Source organism: Lepus europaeus, chromosome 16 (genome assembly GCF_033115175.1).
Source record: "Lepus europaeus isolate LE1 chromosome 16, mLepTim1.pri, whole genome shotgun sequence".
NCBI classification, from domain to species: Eukaryota; Metazoa; Chordata; class Mammalia; order Lagomorpha; family Leporidae; genus Lepus; species Lepus europaeus.
This window is the reverse complement of record NC_084842.1, coordinates 44,855,148-44,875,577: the sequence shown is the minus strand read 5'-3', so window position 1 is coordinate 44,875,577 and position 20,430 is coordinate 44,855,148. Positions and strand designations below refer to the sequence as shown.

General features: G+C 51.3%; 1 protein-coding gene across 2 annotated transcripts in view; it reads right to left on the bottom strand.

The window, feature by feature from the left end:
* Positions 1–2,624: 2,624 nt before the first annotated feature.
* The window catches only part of DPYSL2 (dihydropyrimidinase like 2), a 144,849-nt gene continuing 127,043 nt past the window's right edge, over positions 2,625–20,430 (bottom strand). For both annotated transcript variants that reach the window (XM_062212699.1, XM_062212700.1), the window contains exons 9-14: positions 13,677–13,833; positions 13,196–13,337; positions 11,245–11,415; positions 7,814–7,993; positions 6,583–6,748; positions 2,625–5,159 (exon numbers count right to left, since the gene is read on the bottom strand). In XM_062212699.1, coding sequence (XP_062068683.1) covers positions 5,068–5,159; positions 6,583–6,748; positions 7,814–7,993; positions 11,245–11,415; positions 13,196–13,337; positions 13,677–13,833 — 908 coding nt within the window. In that variant the 3' untranslated portion in view covers positions 2,625–5,067. The remainder of the gene's footprint in view (positions 5,160–6,582; positions 6,749–7,813; positions 7,994–11,244; positions 11,416–13,195; positions 13,338–13,676; positions 13,834–20,430) is intronic.

Genomic DNA, 20,430 nt, shown 5'->3' with positions numbered 1-20,430 from the left:
TCTACTGTTCCTGTGCAATCCTCTCCTCTGCCCACATCCCAAGGAAATCCGGGAATAGACCTGTGAACTAAGGTGCAAAGCTCCAGTTAGTTAGACTGGGTGGATACCACCACCTCTAGCTTGCAGAGATTAGACAGCTTTCTGAAGATACCCATTGTATTAACTTTCCATTAACAGATAAAATACCTGGGCGGAGCTTCTTAACTTGGAAACTCACACTCCTAGAGGGAGTGACTCCATAGGTTTAGGCACCTGGTGAGGCTGGAGGATGGGGGGGGGGGGGGACAATCAATCACACGGCAAGGCAGGGAACAGACAGAAAGTACACCCCATTTATGAAGCCAACTCTCTCCAGAACTACCTTCCAAGGTCAAGTCCACTAACCTAAAGACTACCTACCTCCCAGACTCCACATTTAGACCAAGTCGGCACCTATCAAGCATTAACTTCAATCTATTAACCATTAACGTAAGACTTTGATGTTTTAATGTTTGCATGAGCTGGGGAAGCCAAATTCTGTTGAAATCATTACACATACCTACTCAGTAGCACTGTCGGGTCTTATCCTCAGCTCAGTCGGCAGGAGAAGCAATAGATCTGCCTTTTCTTACAGAACGTGTGCCAGAGAAACCTGGCACAGAACATAGCTTTCAGCTGTTGACAGTCCTCTTCCCGAAAGATATGCATGGCACTTTTTCTAAATGCTTGAGAAGTTGTCTCTGGAGTAACTCACACCAACAAGGGGTCCGACAGCTGTCACTGCTGCTTAGCCTGATGGCACTAACTGCCCTGGCCCATCTTCATAGAGACCCACTCTCCGGCTCCCTCCTCCTGCCTTCCCCAGGCCAGAGAACGAGGCATTCCCAAGGCCAGAGAACGAGGCATTCCCAAGGGCCGTGACTGCTCCCTTCCAGAGCCTGGATGGCTCCTCTCAAGCCATCTTTGGTCCTGGCTCCCTGGAATCACCTGCTCAAATGAGTCCAAGTCTACTCTTGGTGCTCACTGGAGCTCCCTGGTGGGTAGGGCCTCACAGCTGCTGTAGGCACCCCCTGGGAGCAGCTGTTTTCTAGGGGTTGGGCAGAAGGTGGACTTGTGGGCTTGGGGGCAGGGAGTCCTGCAGGCATGAGCATAAGCCCCGTCTGGGTGCAGGACCAAGTCAAGGGACGGGGGATGGGCGGCAGGCCTAGGTCCCCATGTTAGCTCTTATCACGGGTCCCATATTAGAGAGAGCATCCTCGCCCCCTCTCCTGGGCAGTTGGGGGTGGGGGTGGGGGAGTGGTGCTCTGCCATCAGCAGGGTAAGAGCCAGCCCAAGACAGCAGCACCGTGCTTACCAGGAGGCCACAGGGCCTGCCTGGGGACTGAGCATCGGGACCCACCAGCTTTCTTCTGGAGGAGGAATTTGTTCTCGCACTCCTGGTCACTGTAAATGCTGTCCCTCTCCCGCACGTGCTGGGGAACACTCAGAGCTCCCTCGCAGTGCACAGCCTGCTGCAAGGTGTTCTGCACAAGCTGCGCTAGGCCCTTACCTTACTCTTCCCCCTCTTAGTTTCCCTTTACCCAAACATTCTTGGTTTGTAAAATCCTGTATCATGGATACACTTCTGTATCCTGTGTGGACAGGGCTGGATAGAAAACAAAAAGGGAAGAGTGGAGGAAAGGAAAGAGAAGGATCGGCGCCGCAGCTCACTAGGCTAATCCTCCACCTACGGTGCCGGCACCCCGGGTTCTAGTCCCGATTGCGGTGCCGGATTCTGTCCTGGTTGCTCCTCTTCCAGTCCAGCTCTCTGCTGTGGCCTTGGGAGATGGTGGAGGATGGCCCAAGTGCTTGGGCCCTGCACCTGCATGGGAGACCAGGAGGAAGCATCTGGCTCCTGGCTTCGGATCAGCGCAGCACGCCGGCTGTGGCGGGCATTTTGGGGGTGAACCAACGGAAGAAAGACCTTTCTCTCTGTCTCTCTCTCTCACTGTCTAACTCTGCCTGTAAAAAAAAAAAAAAAAAAAGAGAGAGAGAGAGAAATGCTTCTGTTTGGAGGTGCTTGCCCAGCCACAGGCCAGGCCTGGGGAGCTCAGGGGACACACCCTCTTCCCTCTCTTATCAGGATCAATGCTAATGCCAGTGTGACTTTGGAAACCAAGAATCCCACCTGCTGGGGTGGCCAGGTTCTCTGCTGTGCAGCCTTGACATGTGGCTAAGGGTGGAAGTCCACGTGCTTTATATTTTGAATTCACACCAGTTGCATGTATGCAATGGGTGCAAGTCAACATTCTTATTCCCTTATCTTTCATGAACCATGGTAGCGTGAGGGTTTTCCCAGGAAAATAAGCTGGAAGGAAGGCAAGAGCCCAGAGGGGTCCGCTCCCAATATGGCCCCACTCCACTGCCACTTCCAACCCGAGGGTGCAGCCTGACTCTTCTTGCGGCATCTGTGGCTTCTATGGCTTTCTGGCCTCAGCTTGCCTTGTAGCCTCAGGCTGGGCTCTGCTTGGAATTATACCATAGGCCGTGGCCTGGACACAGCCCCTAAACGAGGCCCATGGTTCCCACGAGCGATACCAGAGGGGAGGTTTTGTTGGAGAGCCAGGCCAAGAGCTGCCGCCGGAACATCTCACACAGACACACCCTGAAACAACCACGTTTTTGCTTTATTAGGCGTTCCATGGTAATATAACACAGAGTTCTTAAGGAATCATAAACACGAGACTTGTATTTTACCATAATTATTTTGCCATTAAGACAGTGGTTACAAAAAAAAAAAGTACTCTTCGGGCTACACACATTATCAGCGTCAGCACTGAAAGTTCCTCCACTCAGGGGTCACGTCACAATTTCAATTCCAAGGATTAAAAACCATCTATTATTCAATCCTACACTGTTTTAGAGCATCAAGTCACTGCAGTTAATCAGTTCTGAGACACTGTCAGTTTATTTTAGCATTTACATATGACATTCATTGAACACACACACAAAGCAAGCCAACAAGTAAACATGCTTACACAGCCTGGGGAATTTTCAGGTTTTAAATCGTTTCTTAAGAAAACAATTGAACAACCAAAATTGCCATGATCTGGTACAGGAAAAAAAAAATAGGAAGACTCAAGTGAATACTGAAGAGCTGCAAGTGTTTCTTAGAATTGAAACAAAACTTTTTTTCCAACTTGTTCAAATTTTCTCTAAGTGCAGGTGAGAAAAAAAAAGCAAATATATTAAGTCAACCAATTATTTTTTTAAAAGTGCAATTTACTTTTAAAATAACAAATAAAACAACAACAACAAAGTTCCAAACCCCAACCATAACCCCAAAGGCATAACGTGAGGAGAGGCGAGTGGATGGTGTAATGGCCTACTTTTGGATGTTACGCTTTAGGACAGCGGATCTGGCTTTACAGGAGCCAGAGAGCACAGCATTGCTCCTAACAACCCGCGGACACAGCTGGAAGGCCCTGCCACACAAGTCAGCAAGGACAGGGCTGGACATGGAGGAGGCAGCCGGTGGGAAAGCGTCACTGAGACAAGGAGCCAGGGTCACCCTAGGTCTCTGAGGGGCACACACGTCTAACTGGTAACGTTTTCTCCCCAAAACAGAGCCGATGTGACGTAGTAGCAGTGCTAAAACTGACTTTTCCTCTTGCAAAGTAAAACGAACTCAGGTCAAATTTTCCAAGGGTTTTCTGAATTTATAAGGCCTCCCTATATTGCATTATGTCTTTAGAAATAATTGGACAAAACAAAACAAAAAAAAACTTTTTTTCCTCCCCAAGGTGAGGAGCCTCAGTGTGGTCTAGATACATGCCCAGGAAACTGCAGGACCGGAGAGCCAGACCCCTGCTGGCTTAGCACTCTAAGCAGGTAGTCGCCAGTGGCCATTGGCTCACCTGGGTTACAGGGCTGGACCTACGGGGCTGTCACTTCAGCCAATCAGCATTGCCCAGAGGAAACCCACGCAAGGTGTGCAGCCTCCAACTTCCGCATCTCGGCGCTGTTTGCGGTTCCATTCTAGGCCCTTGTGCGATCGCGTGGGCAGCACAACCCGGCCTGGCCCTGCGCCTGGCCAGGGTCTCAGATTCAAATGGTGGCCTCGCGATGGCAGAGGGTAGCACCAATCTTACATGGACTAGGATGACAGGTTACCATGGTGACAGTGGCAAAGCTGGAGTCCTTCCGGGCAGGTCCTGGGACCACAGTAAAATGGGAGACAGGGTGAAGTGGAAAGACAGCCAGAGAAGAAGGGACATCCACTGTCTCAGAGACGAGGGCCAGAGAAAACACAAAGAGAAGAGAGATGTGAAAATGTTCATGAATGAAAAAGCTAGAGACAGAGAGAGAACACAGTGCACACACACAAGAAAATGGTGGAGAAGAGAATCCTCAAAAGATTCGGTATGCAGCAAAAACTAGGCCAAAAAGAAAAAAGAAAACCTGCCCGTTGAACACATCTGATCCAGAAAATGATGGCAGTGGCCGTGTGGAGGCCCCACGCGACCCCTCTGCCAACCCCCTGACTCAGCGCGATGGTTATGTAATTGCATCATTAGGATGTCCAGTTCAAACCCCTTGTGTTAATATTAAATTAGACTTTCCAATGGACTATTAAAAAAAAAAAAAAAAAAAGATAACTCTCCCACTCCCAGAACCTCCCCAGCCCCACAAAGAAAACTTTTAATTAAAATAATTTTTTTAAAAGAAAAGCAGAAGGCAGCTCTGGGCAGTTCACTTTCTCTTCCCTCAGTGAAAGGCAGATGCTACGGAGTACAGCAGAGGTTCGCGATGCAGACCCCTCTTGGTGATTTGCTTTGTGGTGCATGTCTGAGTGTTGGATGCGGTTCTGTGTACGGGTGGGTGGATGCCTAGGGAAGCGGTGAGCGACACCGGGAGCTCCGCGTGGCGGCGGAGCAGGGCCCCACAGGGCGCCCCATGAACTGGCTGCCCCACAGTAACTATCACAGGCTCTTAAAAAAAAAAAAAAAAAAAAAAAGGAAAGAAAAGGAAGGAAGGAAGGAAGGAAGTCTCAGAATGTCCTCAGGTGTCCCATCCCCCGTCCCCAGGCAGCCGGTGGGGCCAGGAGCTCTAGCCCAGGCTGGTGATGTTGGCACGGCCGCCAGGGGGCGCCACGATGCGCTGGGTGGTGCGGCGGGGAATGTTGTCATCAATCTGTGCGCCTGGAGAGGGCGGGAGAGGAGAGAGGAAGTGAGGTTTGGGGCGCCTGCCCCTGCTGCAAACCCAGGGCCAGGGCGTGGGAGCAAGGGCGCCGGCACTCTGTTTCCTCCCACAGCCCCACTGCAAGTTCAAATGGCACAAAGGAGAGAGGCCAGGGGTAGCTCCCAAACCAGCCGCAGCCTAAGGCTGCCCTTACTGAAGCCGGCTGCGTGGATCATTGGGAGATGTGCAACCACACAGGATCCAGCACTAGGGCTCCGTCGGCATCCGTCCCCATCCATCCCCGGGCGCCCTGGTCCGCTAGCCTGAGTGCACCCTTTCTGAAGACACACAGCCACCTCTCTGGCACGCCCTAACCTTGCAGACAATCAGCAGCAGGAGGAACCATGGGCCAGGCTGAGCATCCCTCATCCGGGAAACCCAAAACCCAAAATGCTCCAAATCCAAAAGTTCCAGCACGCCGACACGGCGCCTCTGTTGGAAAATTCTACACCCAACCTCACAGGATGGGCTGCAGCCCAAAACCAAGTGCACTAAAAATACTGCATAAAACTATATTCAGAACACGTGTCTCAGGTACCCATGGAGCACACATGCATTGTGTTTAAAGCTGTACGGTACTATGCATATGCAAACAGTCCAAAATAAAAAAAAAAAATCCCAAATAGCCCTGGGCTCAAGCATTTTGGATCAGTCTCGACCTGTGCCTTCTGTCTGGCCTGGGAGGTAAGAAAGCAGCCATCACTAAGCCCATTGCACTTCATGGCCAAACTAAGGTTTGTCATTTCTAGATTTCTTTAAAAATGCGTAACTCCTCTATGGCACAGATGGTAACTTTCTCAAAACCAGGGATTTGACAAGAAAAAAAAAAAAAAAAACCTCTGATTAACTATTTATTTCTTTTCTAAGCCATTGGAATTAAGATACCTGTCTGTAGCCCAGGAAGCCAGATGAGGAGAGGATTCTCATCGGGGCCATATGAAACATACAAAGTTCCAGGTCAGGAAAGTGTAAAGTCTGGGCCCTTGGCTCTCACCAAGCAGGTGGCTAACAGCTATCAAACGGCTCTGTTCGCAGCACTTTCCATGAACATTAACTCAGTTACTCCTCACAGCAACCCCACGAGCTATCGCTGTGACCCCAGTCTCACAGAGGAGGAGACTGGGTGGCGAGGTTACCCGGCGCTGTAAGGGAGGGGTCCTCTTTTCACCAGATGCCGTGCGCGGAGGACCATCCTCCTAACTGCATTGCATGGGCGCCACAGCATTCGCGATGGAAACTCACCTCAAGATTCTGAAACCCCAGGGGTCATTTATTCTGAAAATGCATCTCTGGGGATACTAGGATTCCCACTTTGGGAGGGATGGGGCTGTCATTCCCTTCCATTTCTGCCCCCTTTTCCAATGCACCAAGCTAGGAACGTACCGGACAAGCTGAATCCAGACTGGTGCAGGTTGCGGACAGGCGGGGCCTGCTGCTTGGCAGGCGACGTCTTGGCCGAGGAGGCTGGAGTGACCGTCTTGGGCGTCACGGACACCTCGCACACGGGTCCGTCATACAGGCCGCGGGGCACGCCTCTTAGCTCCGCCAGCTGTAAGCACAAGAGCGCCCCCCTCAGGCCACATGTGCAGAGCACACCGCCCTGAAGGCCCTCCTGACCCAGAAGGAACAGAGCACAACACTGGTCTGTTAGACTAGGGACAGGGGCATGGCCAGCCCGCCCGGCTGGAGCCCCGGTAACCGTCACTCAGCAGGAACTGACGTTTCTCACCATTTTCCCCTCAAGGCCCTTGAACTCTAAACCCCCTAAGAATGCCCTCATAATGCTGTGAAGAGGACCTCATGATGCGGTCAGGGTCAAGGTCTAGCCCAGATCTTCTTCTCTAATCCCACTCTCCTGTTAACCCCCTCTCAGCTCTGCCCCTCCTGCCTCCCCCTCCCCAAGCCCCAGTGCTACAGGCCATTCACCATACCCCAAATACGCTATGGGTGCCAAGCTCCTGGTATCCTGCCCACCTACTTCCTGTCTCTCTCATCTCTGACTTGATAAACTCCTACTCAACTATCAAAACCCAATTCAAGGGGCCGGCACTCTGGCACAGTGGGCTAAGCCTATGCGCTGGCATCCCATGTGGGAGCTGGTTCCTGTCCTGGCTGCTCCTTTTCCAATCCAGCTCCCTGCTTATGGCTTGGGAAAGCAGTGGAAGATGGCTTAAGTGCTTGGGCCCTTGCACCCACATGGGAGACCCAGAAGAAGCTCCTGGCTCCTTGCTTTGGATTGGTGCAGTTCTGGCCATTGCAGCCATTTGCGGAGTGAACCAGCAGATGGAAGACCTCTCTCTCTCTCTGTCTATGACTTTACCCCTCAAATAAAAAAAAATTAAAAAAAAAAAACTGATAATGCCCTCTGCCCATGACCCATTCCCCAACTATGGTTTCATCTCCTGGGCCCTCACCAGACTCCTCATCGTAGCATATACCGTAGCCTCACTTTGCTCCGGCTGGCTGGGGACTCACCCGACTCCCCCCTCCAAACGTCACCTTCCATTCACGGAGTCCAGGTTCCCCTCGTCCCGGCCACCCTCTCTACTCACCTGCTTCACAATAGGGACCTGAGCTTATCCCATGTTAAAAACAATCGAACAAAGCCACTCACCCTGCTCCTGGCCTTGATACGCTTGTAAACAAAGTCAGGGAAGGGCTTCCGGGGGATGTAGCGCCCAGAGCCTTCGGTGACATGAAGCGTGCCGTCCTCCAGGACGATCTTCCCCTGGCTGATGACCACCAGCGGAGAGCCGCGGCACTCCATGCCTTCGAAGATGTTGTACTCCAGAGACTGCAGGAAGAGAGCGCGGGGAACCTCAGAGTGCGCCCTGCCACCGGGGCAGGACCCCAGTCGTGTGGCGGCATCCCCTGCCCCGATGCCAGACGCTGGGGCCGGTCCCAGCACCCGCCGCCCCAGCAGGCAACTTCATCTGTCCTCCCTGTCTAGAATATGGGATCGGTCTTCCTACGTCTCCCGGTCTGGAAGGAAAATGATGGAACAGAATAACTGCAGTGTGTGCGCGCGCGTGTGTGTGCGTGTGTGTGTGCGCACACACATGCGTAAACACTACACAAACATAAAAAGATATCTCCTATTAGCAGCGAATTCTTCCCACCAGCTCAAGGTCCATTCAGGCTGAGTTCCAGAGGCCTCCTCTGACCAAGTTCTAAACGTGAGGAGGTTTTAACACCAGCTTGCCTGGTTTTCCCATCTGTTTGGGGTGTGGCTAAATTGCTATCTCTGTGGAAGCCAGCTGCCCAGGGGTTCGCACCCCAGGTCTGCCTCTCACCAGCAAGTCCCTGATGCTCCTCTGAGCCTCGCCTTCCTAGCCCCGAGAGGAGGCTGGGCACGGCCCCCTCTGCAAGACTGATGCCAGGACCCAATGAACCAAACAAACATGCTCGCATGCTACTCGGCACAAAGTAGGCACTAAGGACATGTTCACTCAGTCACTGCCGGGTGTACTGCACTTCGCCATCCACAGCGCAAGCCCGCTGGTGTCTGGGACACCATGCAGTGCCTACGTCGAGTCCAGCTGTCCGTAAAGGAGCGCCTAGAAGAGTTTTGGGGCTCTGGCTCCTGGTGAAAAGCCGGAAGCAGCAGCTCCACGACTGTAAGTGATTTAACAGTGACACGCCCAAGGGTCGCATCACAGCTCAGGGTGCGCAGAGCCTACCCGGCCAGCCGTGAGGCAGGAGAGCTCCATCACTCACCAGCTGCAGACAGTACTGACCTACATCCACATGGGTGCCCTGGAACCACCCCTCTGGCTGCATGCCTGGAAAATCCACGCGCAGGCCCAGCGGCAGGCCTGCCAGGGCCAGTGCCAGTTAGCGAGACGCTCCCAGTCACAGCTCATCACTCCTTGTGGGAGGAAACACTGTAGCACCCGGGGCAGGGGCAGCTCCTGTAAGTTCCCAGCTGATTCATGCTGCATGGGCATCCTGGGTGCTGGCTCGCCAACAGGTGAGGACAACAAAGAGGCCCCGTGAAGGTGTCACCTGCAGGGCAGGGCCATTGCTCTGGAGGGGTCTGGACGACACATCTATCTGCAGGGCAGAGGCTCTGTTCCCGAATCTTCTCTCCTTCCACATTCTCTCTTCTTCCAGGCCAAGAGCTCCAAATGCAAGCACCCACCCCAGCGGGGTCATCTGCAGCTTCAACAGTGAGCCCCGCCTGCCTCTAACTGACCTCTCGGGGAAGGGTCCCTGCAAGGGGGAAGCACTGTGTCTGTGTAACGCTGACGAGAGGCTGCACACAGGCTAGCAGGGAAAAGCACTGAACAATTTTGGGTTCTAATTCTGGCTCAACCACAAAATCACTATGTAACAGTAGACTGGTCACTTAAGCTCACTAAGCCCCCATTTATTTATCTTCCCCATTGGGATAATAATCTCAGCCCCTTTATTGAGGAGCCCAGATGAAAGAGCAAATGGGAATGTGGCAGGAAATGCATGGCCAGGGCCCTAGAGCCCCTGGAAGAAGCCACTGGGGACTCCCAAAAGCTGGGGAGCTAAGTTCTATGCAAGTGCAACTGTAAGGCAGCCAGTGGAGGAGGAGGGAACGAAGCCAGCTGTAACTATGGAATTCAGCAGCCTTCCAAGAAGCACCTGCCACCCACGGCACCCACAGGTGCAGAAGCTGGAGAGGAGCCCACACTCACCGCAGCCCCAGCACCTCCGTCCAAATGAGAAAGGAATGGGATATGCCAAGGGCCCAGGGCTGCCCTGCAGAACTGCCAGAAACCTGCCCTGAGCTGTCGTGGCACGTGGGGGACGTGTCAGTCACTGGCCCAGGCCGTGTGACATGGGCAGTCTGGAATCATCTCCCCTACGGAGCCAATTTTCAGTTTGGAATTTCACCCAAATAGCCTCACCATTCATTCAGAACTCACTTCAAGATTCCAATGCGTTCCTTCTACCCGACGCCCATTTCTCCTCCAAAGCCTCTCCAAAGTCCACGTTCTTCCAGTTTTATATTTACAGTCATACCTCGGTATCCACAGGCGACTGGTTCCGGAAACCCCCCCCCCCAAATCCACAGACACTCAAGTCCCTTATATAAAAGGGTGTGGCCTGCACACCTCCTCCATTTACACTTAAAGTCACCTCTGCTTCATCCACAAAGCCTAATACAAATGTAAATGTTGTTCAAAATAGTTGTAATACTACCTTGCTTAGGGAATAATAACAAGAAAACATCTGTGCATGGTCACATCAGTAACAACTTCACATTTTCAACCCATAGTTGGCTGAAACCATGGATGTGGAATCCACAGTGAGAGGCTGGATTGCGTGCAATTTTGTGAGGGATCCCTGGTACCTAAAAGCTATGTTTCCTGTCCACTGACCACACAGATGAGAATTACAGAACACACAGAGTCTTGGCTGAACCCGCCCCACGCTCGGCTGAGGGGCCTCAGATATTATTCACTTGCTCAGGTTCCATTCATTGCCAAGCTCTGTAGCCTAGACCAAGAGGCAAGAGATGCCCCAAACCTGTAGATCCTAATGCCATGTTCAAGCGGCTGGGCAATGTTTCTTTTATCTAGGGAGAAGTCAAAATCGATGAATGCCTTCGGACAGTAAGAGCAGCTGTCATTCAGGTTTCTGGAGAGCAACACTGGCATGAGAAAACAGTGGCTTAAAAGAGTGTGAGTGCCCAGTAGGAGTAGACCCTGGCCTATTTCATTTCGGTCCCCTGTACCAAGCACCATCACGCGAGGTGTTGCACCAAACCACGAAAAGGCAATGCTGCCTGACTTCCAGAAGCTTCTGCGCTGTAACACTCTAAAGACTCTGAGGGTCTAAGGATAGAAAAGCCATGGTGACTCAAAAAAAGGATGAGGGCTCATAGATTTCACTGACGATAATGAAATAGCTATCTGCATTTGTTCCTCAGTGACCTGCAGCTTGGATCTTGGGAAAGGTCCATTCTTATCCCATCAAGTTCTTTTTGCAGCTCCCGGGACCTGCCCTGCCTCCATCTCCCCTGGGACTGTGATTCCTGGGGCTGGCGTCTGCCCCGTTAACAGGTCTTACACTGTTGTGTGTCTTGGCAGAGATGGTTTTAATGCTGTCGGGGTCCCAGATGACCAGGTCTGCGTCGGATCCCACAGCAATGCGGCCTTTCCGAGGGTAAAGGTTGAAGACTTTGGCTGCGTTGGTGCTGGTCACAGCCACGAACTGGTTCTCATCCATTTTCCCAGTGACCTGAAGAACACAGCACATATACATAGGCATGTAAGTGCCACGAAAGCAGGTGAAAAGGCTGAAAGAGAGAACACTACTCAGCAATAAGGGAACGAACAATCGACGCACACAGTAGCTTGGATGTCCTCTACAACGAAGTACAGGCACAGACCCAGGCTTCTAGTCATCTCAGCTGCAGGTTTCAGCCCCACGACTGGCTTTTCCTGGCACTCCACGGGTGCCAATCACAGTTCCCTTTCCCACCCTTCTATAAATTCAGTAGAAAAATAGGCAAAGCAAATGAGTGGACATTAAGAGCCAGGAGGGCCGGCATTGTGGCATAGTGGGTAAAGCCACCGCCTACAGTGCCAGCATCCCATATGGGCGGTGGTTCAAGTTCCAGCTGCTCCACTTCGGATCCAGCTCTCTGTGGTGGCCTGGGAAAGCAGTACAAGATGGCTCGAGTCCTTGGGCCCCTGCACCCATGTGTGAGACCCAGAAGAAACTCCTGGTCCTGGCTTTGGATTGGCACACCTCTGACCATTGCGGCCAATTGGGGAATGAACCAGCGGATGGAGGACTTCTCTCTCTCTCTCTCTCTCTGCCTCTCTTCTCTCTGTTTAACTCCAACATTCAAATAAATAAATAAATCTTAAAAAAAAAGAGCCAGGAAAAATACAAATGGTCTATATGCATATGAAAAAATATTCACTACAAATGAATTAAGTTTAGCATGAAAATGGAAGTCTGCTCTTCAAAACCAAGTTTTTCCAGTACATTTAAGGATGTGGAAACTTTTTTGTGATCTATTAAATTTTAAAAAAAGAAGCGACAAAACAGTATGTGTGATGCCAGTGTTCCTTACATACCTTGTGCAGTCATGCCCTAGCAAAATGATCATTGTGATATGTGGAACATGGTGATGGTTTACTTCTGGAATAAGGATATATTATTTATATAATCTGAAAAATTCATTTTAAAAAATGGAAAACCTTTTCTGCTATTATATTTTAAAACATAAAAATGAAAAAGTCCAAAGATTTCCTAAAAGTCAGTACATAGGGGTTGGCATTATGGTGTACTGGATAAAGCCACCACCTAGGACATTAGCTAGCATCCCATGGAGAAGCCGGTTCAAGTCCCAGCTGCTCTACTTCCAATCCAGCTCCCTGCTAATAGCCTGGAAAAGCAGCAGAAGATGACCCAAGTGTTTGGACCCACGTGGGAGACCTGGATGAAGCTCCTGGTTCCTGTCTTTGGCCTGGCACAGCCCTGGCCACTGTGGCTATCTGGGAGGTGAACCAGCAAATGGAAAATCTCTCTTTCTCTGTCTCTTCCTCTCTCTCTCTGTATCTCTTGATTTTCAAAATAAATCAATAATTTTTTAAAAAAAAGTCAGTACATGTTCAAAGCAGGACTACAGAAGCCAGTGGTGGGTCAAAATGCTAAATATCCAGAAACCTCTAAAAGACACTTTTGGAAACGGATCAAGATCCGCAAGGAAAAAAAATGAACTGTGAAAGCCATCAGGTTGCTAAGTAAGCTTTTATCTGACTAACCAGAGAATCATATAAAGACTGTCCATTTGTAGTCTTTACTGTTCCATATCACAATGAGCAATACGTATGTAATATTTAGGAGGAAATGTCTTACGAGAAGTGGGCTTAGATTTCCAAACCTAAGACAGATTGTCACTTAAGATTCAGATTCTAGAATGTTCTCAAGTGTTCTTTTCAAGGCCTCAGATGAGGAGGCAGAGGAACACTGAGGTCCACCCATGGGTGAGGCCACTGCTCCTTACCACAGCCTTATCCCAGATGACGGACATCCGCTCCTCAGTGCCGTTGGTCCCCTCGGGAATCAGCGTGAAGTTGTCCTTTCCTACAGCCTTCTGGGCAGTGTTGAAAGTACAGTGGGCACTGCCAGTGACCTGGAGGTCGCCACTGGAAGGAAACGTACAACCCAATACTGAAGCACCGTTATAACGCTGGGTACCCCACTCTGTTCTATGGGTGACACGTTGCACCAACCACAGGGGAGTCCTTCTGATGCCACATTCATCCCCTTAGACTTTCCAGGGGCCCAACTGTTTTATATGGAATTCTCTCCCTGAATGCTGCCAGAGTGCTAATTCCTCGTTCACGTTTGGCAATTCTAGATTGGTGAAGAAAGGTCTATCTGTTGGCAAGCCTTCTCTCAAGCACCACATTGTCACCTACTGGGCCAGTAAGTGTGAGCAAAAGCTTAAGAATGTAAAATATGAACAAGTCATCAGAACTCACCAGGACAGCAAGGAGTTGAGAAAGTCTGGAGTGGTTGGATCTGGGCTCAGGGGCGGGGAAGTGACAAAGGCAGCAGCCTTGGCCCAGTTCTTGCTCCAGTAGTGGGAGCCATCAGTTCCCAAGCTGGCGGTGATGGGCTCGCCATACACCACGGTTCCTGACGAACAGAACACACAAGGCTCAGTCTCACCCAACGAGGAGGGCAGCAAACCAGCCTTCCTGGGAGTCGCCACCTGCCTGGTGCATGACAAGGCTGTCACCATCCCTTCACAGGAGACGCCAGCCTAGTCTCACAGAAGAGGAAGCTGACGTTTGGGCAGATCAAGTCATCAGTCATCAGAGTGCTCATCAGTCACGTCCACCCTACACTTCACCTTCAGCTCCACAACTCAACACACACTCCCTAGGCGACCCTGCAAGCTGCTGAAGGCTTCCACCTCCTGCGCCGTTGCTCGTCAGCCCTGTAGCACCAGGTATCTAGTCCCAGTGCTGTCTAGACTCTTCTTCCTGAATGATCGGCAGCACTTTGAACTTGACCTCGCTGCCCAGCAAACACTCTCTCTGCTCACACCTCCCAGCCCTCTTGCAGTGCATAGTTGTGGCTCAAGGTCTGTGAGAGGAAATCACATGTGACATCGCCAAGTTGAAGTTCTGGAGAGCAAATACACAGCCCTCAGACCCACCCCAGAGACAGCCGGGGTCCCTGAGTCAGGGCCTGAGACAGGAGCTGCCCTGGACAGCCACCGGGGCACAGCTGACTTTGAAAGACAGAAAAACTAACTTTGCACAGTGATGCTACTGAGATTTCAGAGTTCTGGAAGTCTAATCTAATTTGATGAATACAATATCCAAAAATATTTGATGTCCAGACATAAGCCAGGGAGTTGATAGTCATTTATATCCTTTGAAGGCCAAGGCTTCCATGCCTGCTCTACATTATCTTCTGAAATGGGCCTTCAGCAGGTCTCCCCAGAGCTTTGCAAAAGAATGTCAGATTTGTTTGTTTTCCCAATCCCTCCCTACATCACGATTCCTTCTCCAAGACACTTCCAGGGAGATAGTTATGGAAACCTATCTTTCCATGCCATTCTCTTGCACAAAATCTTCCAAAGCAGCCTCTCTGAATTCAAGGATTAAAGCAACCTCCCCACGGACGCATCTTCTCTCTCCAAAGCTCATCTCTTCACCACTATCCAAAACTCTATTCAGAAGGCCAGTCTCCACTCTAGTAACTGCCAATCTTTCTTTTTTTTTCCTTTCCTCTTGATGGAAACACCTTGTAGCTAACTTAGCTGCCTGCACTCAATAAATTAAATTCATTAAATAACCCAGTGTCTTATTAATTAAAGGCATCTGAGCTTGAACTTGATCTCAGGTCAGCCAAGTTTGCCCGCCCCCACCTCAGGCTAACTCTCACCCCACATCAACCCAGCCAAGCTCCCCTATTCTGCAAACACAGGGCTCTCAAGGGCAAACACGTGTCAGTGAGGAATGTGTTTCCCTTCCTCTCCACAGCCTTTGCAAAGCCTTATCACTTGATAATACAGCACGGCACCCTCTTGGCCAGCCACTCTGAGGGCTGGCTCCACACAGCTGCCCACTCCTGCCTCAGGAATTTCACAAAGGGGTCCCTGTTCAGTCAGCGAGTGCTGGAGGCCACAGAAGGCAGCTCACTCCAGGCCATCAGTAGTAGACCCCACACGGGTGGAGAGAGCTCCAAAGCCAGGGGATCCATGGCCCAGAAAGAAGACCCAGGAGAAAAAAGAGCCAAGTTCAGAATGCCCGGAAGACTCCCGGGTTCCTGATCCACTCAGAGCCTCCCAGGCAGAAGGCAGTGCAGGGGCCAGCTGGGTGGCTGCCAAAACTGCTCCCACCCATCTCCAAATGGAAAGCACCACATACTGAGGAGGCTTTGCCCCTGCAAGGATCTTCACGAAATGCCAAAGAGCAGCCTGGGATTCTCCCAGGATCTCCGGCTCCCAGCGTTTGCCTGGAACGTCAGACCGCTCTGGTCAAGTCTAACTCTCCTGACCCAGCCAGGTCTGAGGGTCCCACAGGCCACCGTCTGTCCGAGCACAGCGGTGAAGTTTGTCTAAATCATACAAAAACAGAGGCTGCCCAACCTTACAGATATGCTGGTTTTGTCTCCGTGAAAATGTTCAGGAGACCAAAGGTGCCTGGAGGAAAACAATGGCTGTGTGGTCCCTGAAAATCCTTGGACGAGTGCACACATTTCTCTGAGTGTCCTGAAACTTGCTAGTGCTTGTCCTCTTGCTCAATCTGCTCCTCGTGGGGCTGTGGGTGCGCACGTACAGCAGGGACTGGTGCTTGGGAAGTGGCCTGAAGCCACGGGCATGGATGCTGAAGACGCTGGGCCTCACCTCTCCCCGCAAAACACAACCAGGACTGGGGTTGGGGGGGACAGAGCTGACTGACAAGGGGCTATGTGCACAGGAGCACGCATCTCGCCAGGGAATGAACTTGACCTTGAGCCTCTGGGAAAAACAGAACCAGGTCAGAGCTTCCAAGGCCACAGCTGACCAGAGGCTACCTCCTTAAACTCTTGGATCAGGGCCAGGCCTAGACAGGGGCACGCAGGGGCAGAAGTGGGCTCCAGGGGAGAGGCGTCTGGTGGCTCATTTCTGCTTTGCTTTGTTCCAATTCCCTGAGGGATCCAGAGGTCCTTCCTGCCTTTTGGTCTCATTCCTTTTCTTCAGCACAGGAGTTAATCCATCATGTTCAAGGCCTCTACCCCCAGGGGTGGTTGGATCCATACACAGGGGGCCATGGAGCCTCCCCCAGGGCTCCTCTCCCCATTCTGTAAACACTGTGCACCAGGGAGCCCAGCAGGGGCTGCCAGAGTTCGATCTGGCCACAGACACCGCTGAACTGTGCGCCAGAAATAATTACCACTACTAATAATAAACTACAGAACGGCTTAATTGGCCTTTCTGCACTTCTCTAAACACATTGCTGATGCTTTCTTGGCGTCCGTTGGAGCTTCATGATTTATTTATTTTTTTTTCCAGGAAAAGTCTAAACTGAAGGATGTGACCCCAAAGCAGGCTCCGGCAGGGGACTCGGCAGTGATGTTTATTCCCAACCAGCCTGGGCCTGCGTGCATTCATGGGGAGTAAATGGAAGGCCGGGGTTAGACATGTGTGACAGCTCCTAGCTCTGACAGTTAGTCATCGCCCATGGACGAGAACCATGATGAGAAATCCGAAGTATGTGTAGCTTAGACTGCAGCCACACACGCAGAGCGAAAAACCAGCTGGGACGGACAAAGACACGGACACACACACCTCCACTCTCTTTCTTTTCAGAGAACCCGCTGAGCCTTGGACCCACGCTGTCCAATTCTGTCACTGAGAATGGTTCTGGAACAAAACCTTGTGGAGGAGTTTTCTGAATTGGTTCTGGGGTTTTGGGAATTGGCTCTCTAATATGATTCAACTTAAAGGCACGGAAGAGGGTATTTCCAGTAGTAAAGAGAGCACTGGTAGTCCACGACATGATGGTGCAATAAAGATACAAAAATATCAATCCTGTATACTCCAATCAAATACATGTAAAAGGCAAGGTTCTGAGACCCCGTGGATTTTACACCTTAGAATATTTTTGTCAGGACCCAGCATTGTAGCGTAGCAGGTAAAAGTCACACCCCACATGGGCACCAGTTTGTATTCCGGCTCCTCTACTTCCAATCCAGCTCCCTGCTAATGGCCTGGGAAAAGCAGTGGAGGATGGCCCAAGTGCCTGGGCCCCTGCCACTCCTGTGGGAGACTGGGATGAAGCTCCTGCCTTCCACCTGAACCAGCAGTTGGAAGATCTCTCTCTCTCCCTGTCTCTGTGTAACTCTTTCAAATAAATAAATAAATAAATAAATCTGTTTTTAAAAAAAGCACTTTTGTCAAATCAATGAGTATAACAGTATTAGTTGGTTGGCCCTAATTGTGCTGCACAAAGTAAGGAAAGAATGAGCTCAGGGACCCCATAAATAGGTCAAGAACCCCATAAAAGACCCAAAATGTCTACGTCTGCCCTAAAGAGTGCCTTCCTACAGGTGCAGAGCTGAGATGGCTGTGAACCAAACCCAGGATCTCATCCACAAGTAGCTGAATTACAATACAAAGGAAATGCCCAACCTCAGGCAATCTGTTGTTCACCTGAGGCATTGATGGGACAGAATCCGACCTCCACACAGCCTTCAGCTTCCGGCGGCCACATCACCCCTCCCAGGTCTCCAGCCTGCCGGTCCACCCTGCAGATTTCACACCTGCCAGCCCTACAAACAGGCAGGCCAATTCTAGGGGAAAAAACTCTCTACAACCAATTGATCGATTGATCAATCGATCGATCTTTCTCCCCACCTACACCTCTCTCTCCCTCCCTCCCTTTGCTTCTGTTTCTCTGGAGCGTCTTAACCAATACAGTATTTGACATTCGCAACCCAACCCACCTGCTACTCTCAAACCGAATTCTAAGTTCAAGAGTACTATACGGTGCATTAGCTGAACACTAAGGTCCGTTCTCAGGTTGGAGTGGTTCTCAGAGGCCATAGGACCACACCTTTCTCAAGGTGCCCAAGCCATTCCTACTGGCCCACAGAACATAGGACATCTGGTCTGGAACTGGGGCTTCCAGCATTTAATGGCCCTCAGCTGTCGCTACAACTGTTCTGAATACTTCTGCATCTAGTGTGCAGGGGTGGGGTGAGGTGGGGTGGGGTAAGGAGGAGGATGAAGATGTCCACCAGATGAGGTCACTAAGCACTGCCCACGGGCTACTATTCACACCTGGAAGGCATCGTCGGCCACGCTAGATCTCACATGTGGACCAGATGCAGGCTAAGGGAGCCCAGCCGAGCGGAGAAACTCCCACAGGAGATTCTCAGTGCAAAGACAGCTGACCGAGAGCCTGGAGTCGTGATTCTGTTTCCCACAGGCCGGATGACCAGGGGCAAGAGGCTCGACTTCTGCATTTCCATTTCTCTTCCATGAGATGAGCCTACTAACCCAACGATGGCGAAGTCTTTTTCAAGAGCACCATCTGGTGCTGGCTGTGTTTTCATTTCCTTATCTGCAAGCGGGGTTGAAGCCATGAGAGGTGGAGGTGGCAGACCTCTGGGGAGACAGGTGTACACGTGACAACAGTGCTTCCTGCTGCAGTGTCTGGATGAGGAGGCGGCCGGGGATCACGAGGCATTGCCGTCCTTGTTCCCGCCATTGGCAGGATTCTGATTCACAACAGCTAGCAGTACTGAGGGAGGCTGAGGGCTCCCCGGAAGCTGGGGCTGACACCTCTCTGACAGCATGGGTTCCCTCCCCAGTGAGTGAAGCTACGAAGGCCTACAGTATCACTTAGGCAAAGTCCACTGACGAAATGAAGATTCTCTCCATTTCACAGATGAAGAAATGGGGTGCCAGGAGGTTGGCAGTGCCTCCCATTTGCCTCTGGGGGCCATCAGAACCCACCCACAGGAGACAGACAAACCTTAGCCAACAGTTCTTAGCCCAGGTCAGCAGGCTTCTGCTCTGCTTGTCTAACAAGCTCAAGGTCATGGCAGGCCTTCATTCTGTTATCATGATCATAATTGGTTAACAGTGACTATACACATCTTCACCAGCATTATCTCATTTACATAGCATTATGCTGGGAGTGAGCCACCCCTGGGAGACGGGAAACTGAGATTAGAGATGATACGGAAGCAGCTCCACATCACGAGGTTTAGTGCACAGGGAAGCTGGGTTTGACCTGCAACAAGACATTGATCTCAGGCAGTAAAACCTTAACACAACCTGGCACTGTTCTCTTGGTCATTTGGGGATCCTTGCTTTGTTATTAGCCAGGCCTCCGCTGAGTGTTGGGCTCCAGTTTCTACCAGGTCTGCTGAGAAAGTAAACGCCGGCAGACACAGGTCCCACGGATTCCCCATATTAAAATACTCTCAAACCACGAGGGGCAGGCGGGCAGACCCGAAAGGGCTACCTGGGCCTGAATTCAATGCCCAGTGATCCAGCCCCAGTTCCAGCTTTCACCAGCTCTGAGCTTCCGTTTACTCAGCTGCAAAGTAGAACAAAATGGAAAACCCCTGCCTGGGCTGCCTCCCAACAGGACGAGAGCGAGCCTCGTGTGCCGGGGAACTTGGCTCGTTCTTGCTTGTCCACACCGGAATGCACTGGAATTCCTTTCCGGCAGCTCAGGTTTGTGTCGAGCTAAGACTCTCAAGGACTAAAGGGCAACAGTCTGGATGCAGAAGCCACTCTGGGAATCACGGCGTGAGCACGGTGGGGCTCACACCCGGAAGGTGCTAGGACAGAACAGAGTGCAGGCATCCCCTCCTGGTGCTCGGCCTCCAAGACACACCCAGGCTCCAAAGTTTCAAAGACAACAGAGAGGGCACTGGCACCGAGTTGGAGTGCTGGAGCGGAAGTGGATGCTGCAATAGCATCCCCCAGCTGCACACAAAGGATAAAGGGCTCTGTGTTGCTGGCAGGGCAGCTCCTCGACTCCACCTGTCCCAGCCGAGGTCTGGTGAGAGGCTGGACCCCTCTGCCCACCAATTTGGACAGCTAAGTGGGCAACTGAATGTACAGTAAACTCTCTCCCAACAAGGGCAAAATTGTGTTAAAATGTTTGGTTTCTTCTCCTCATCTGGGTACAGCACGGCTGGTAAAATCCACAAAATAAGCCGCCCCTCCTGACCCCTTTCACACTGCCAACCATCCCTACGCTACCCAGAAGCAGCAGT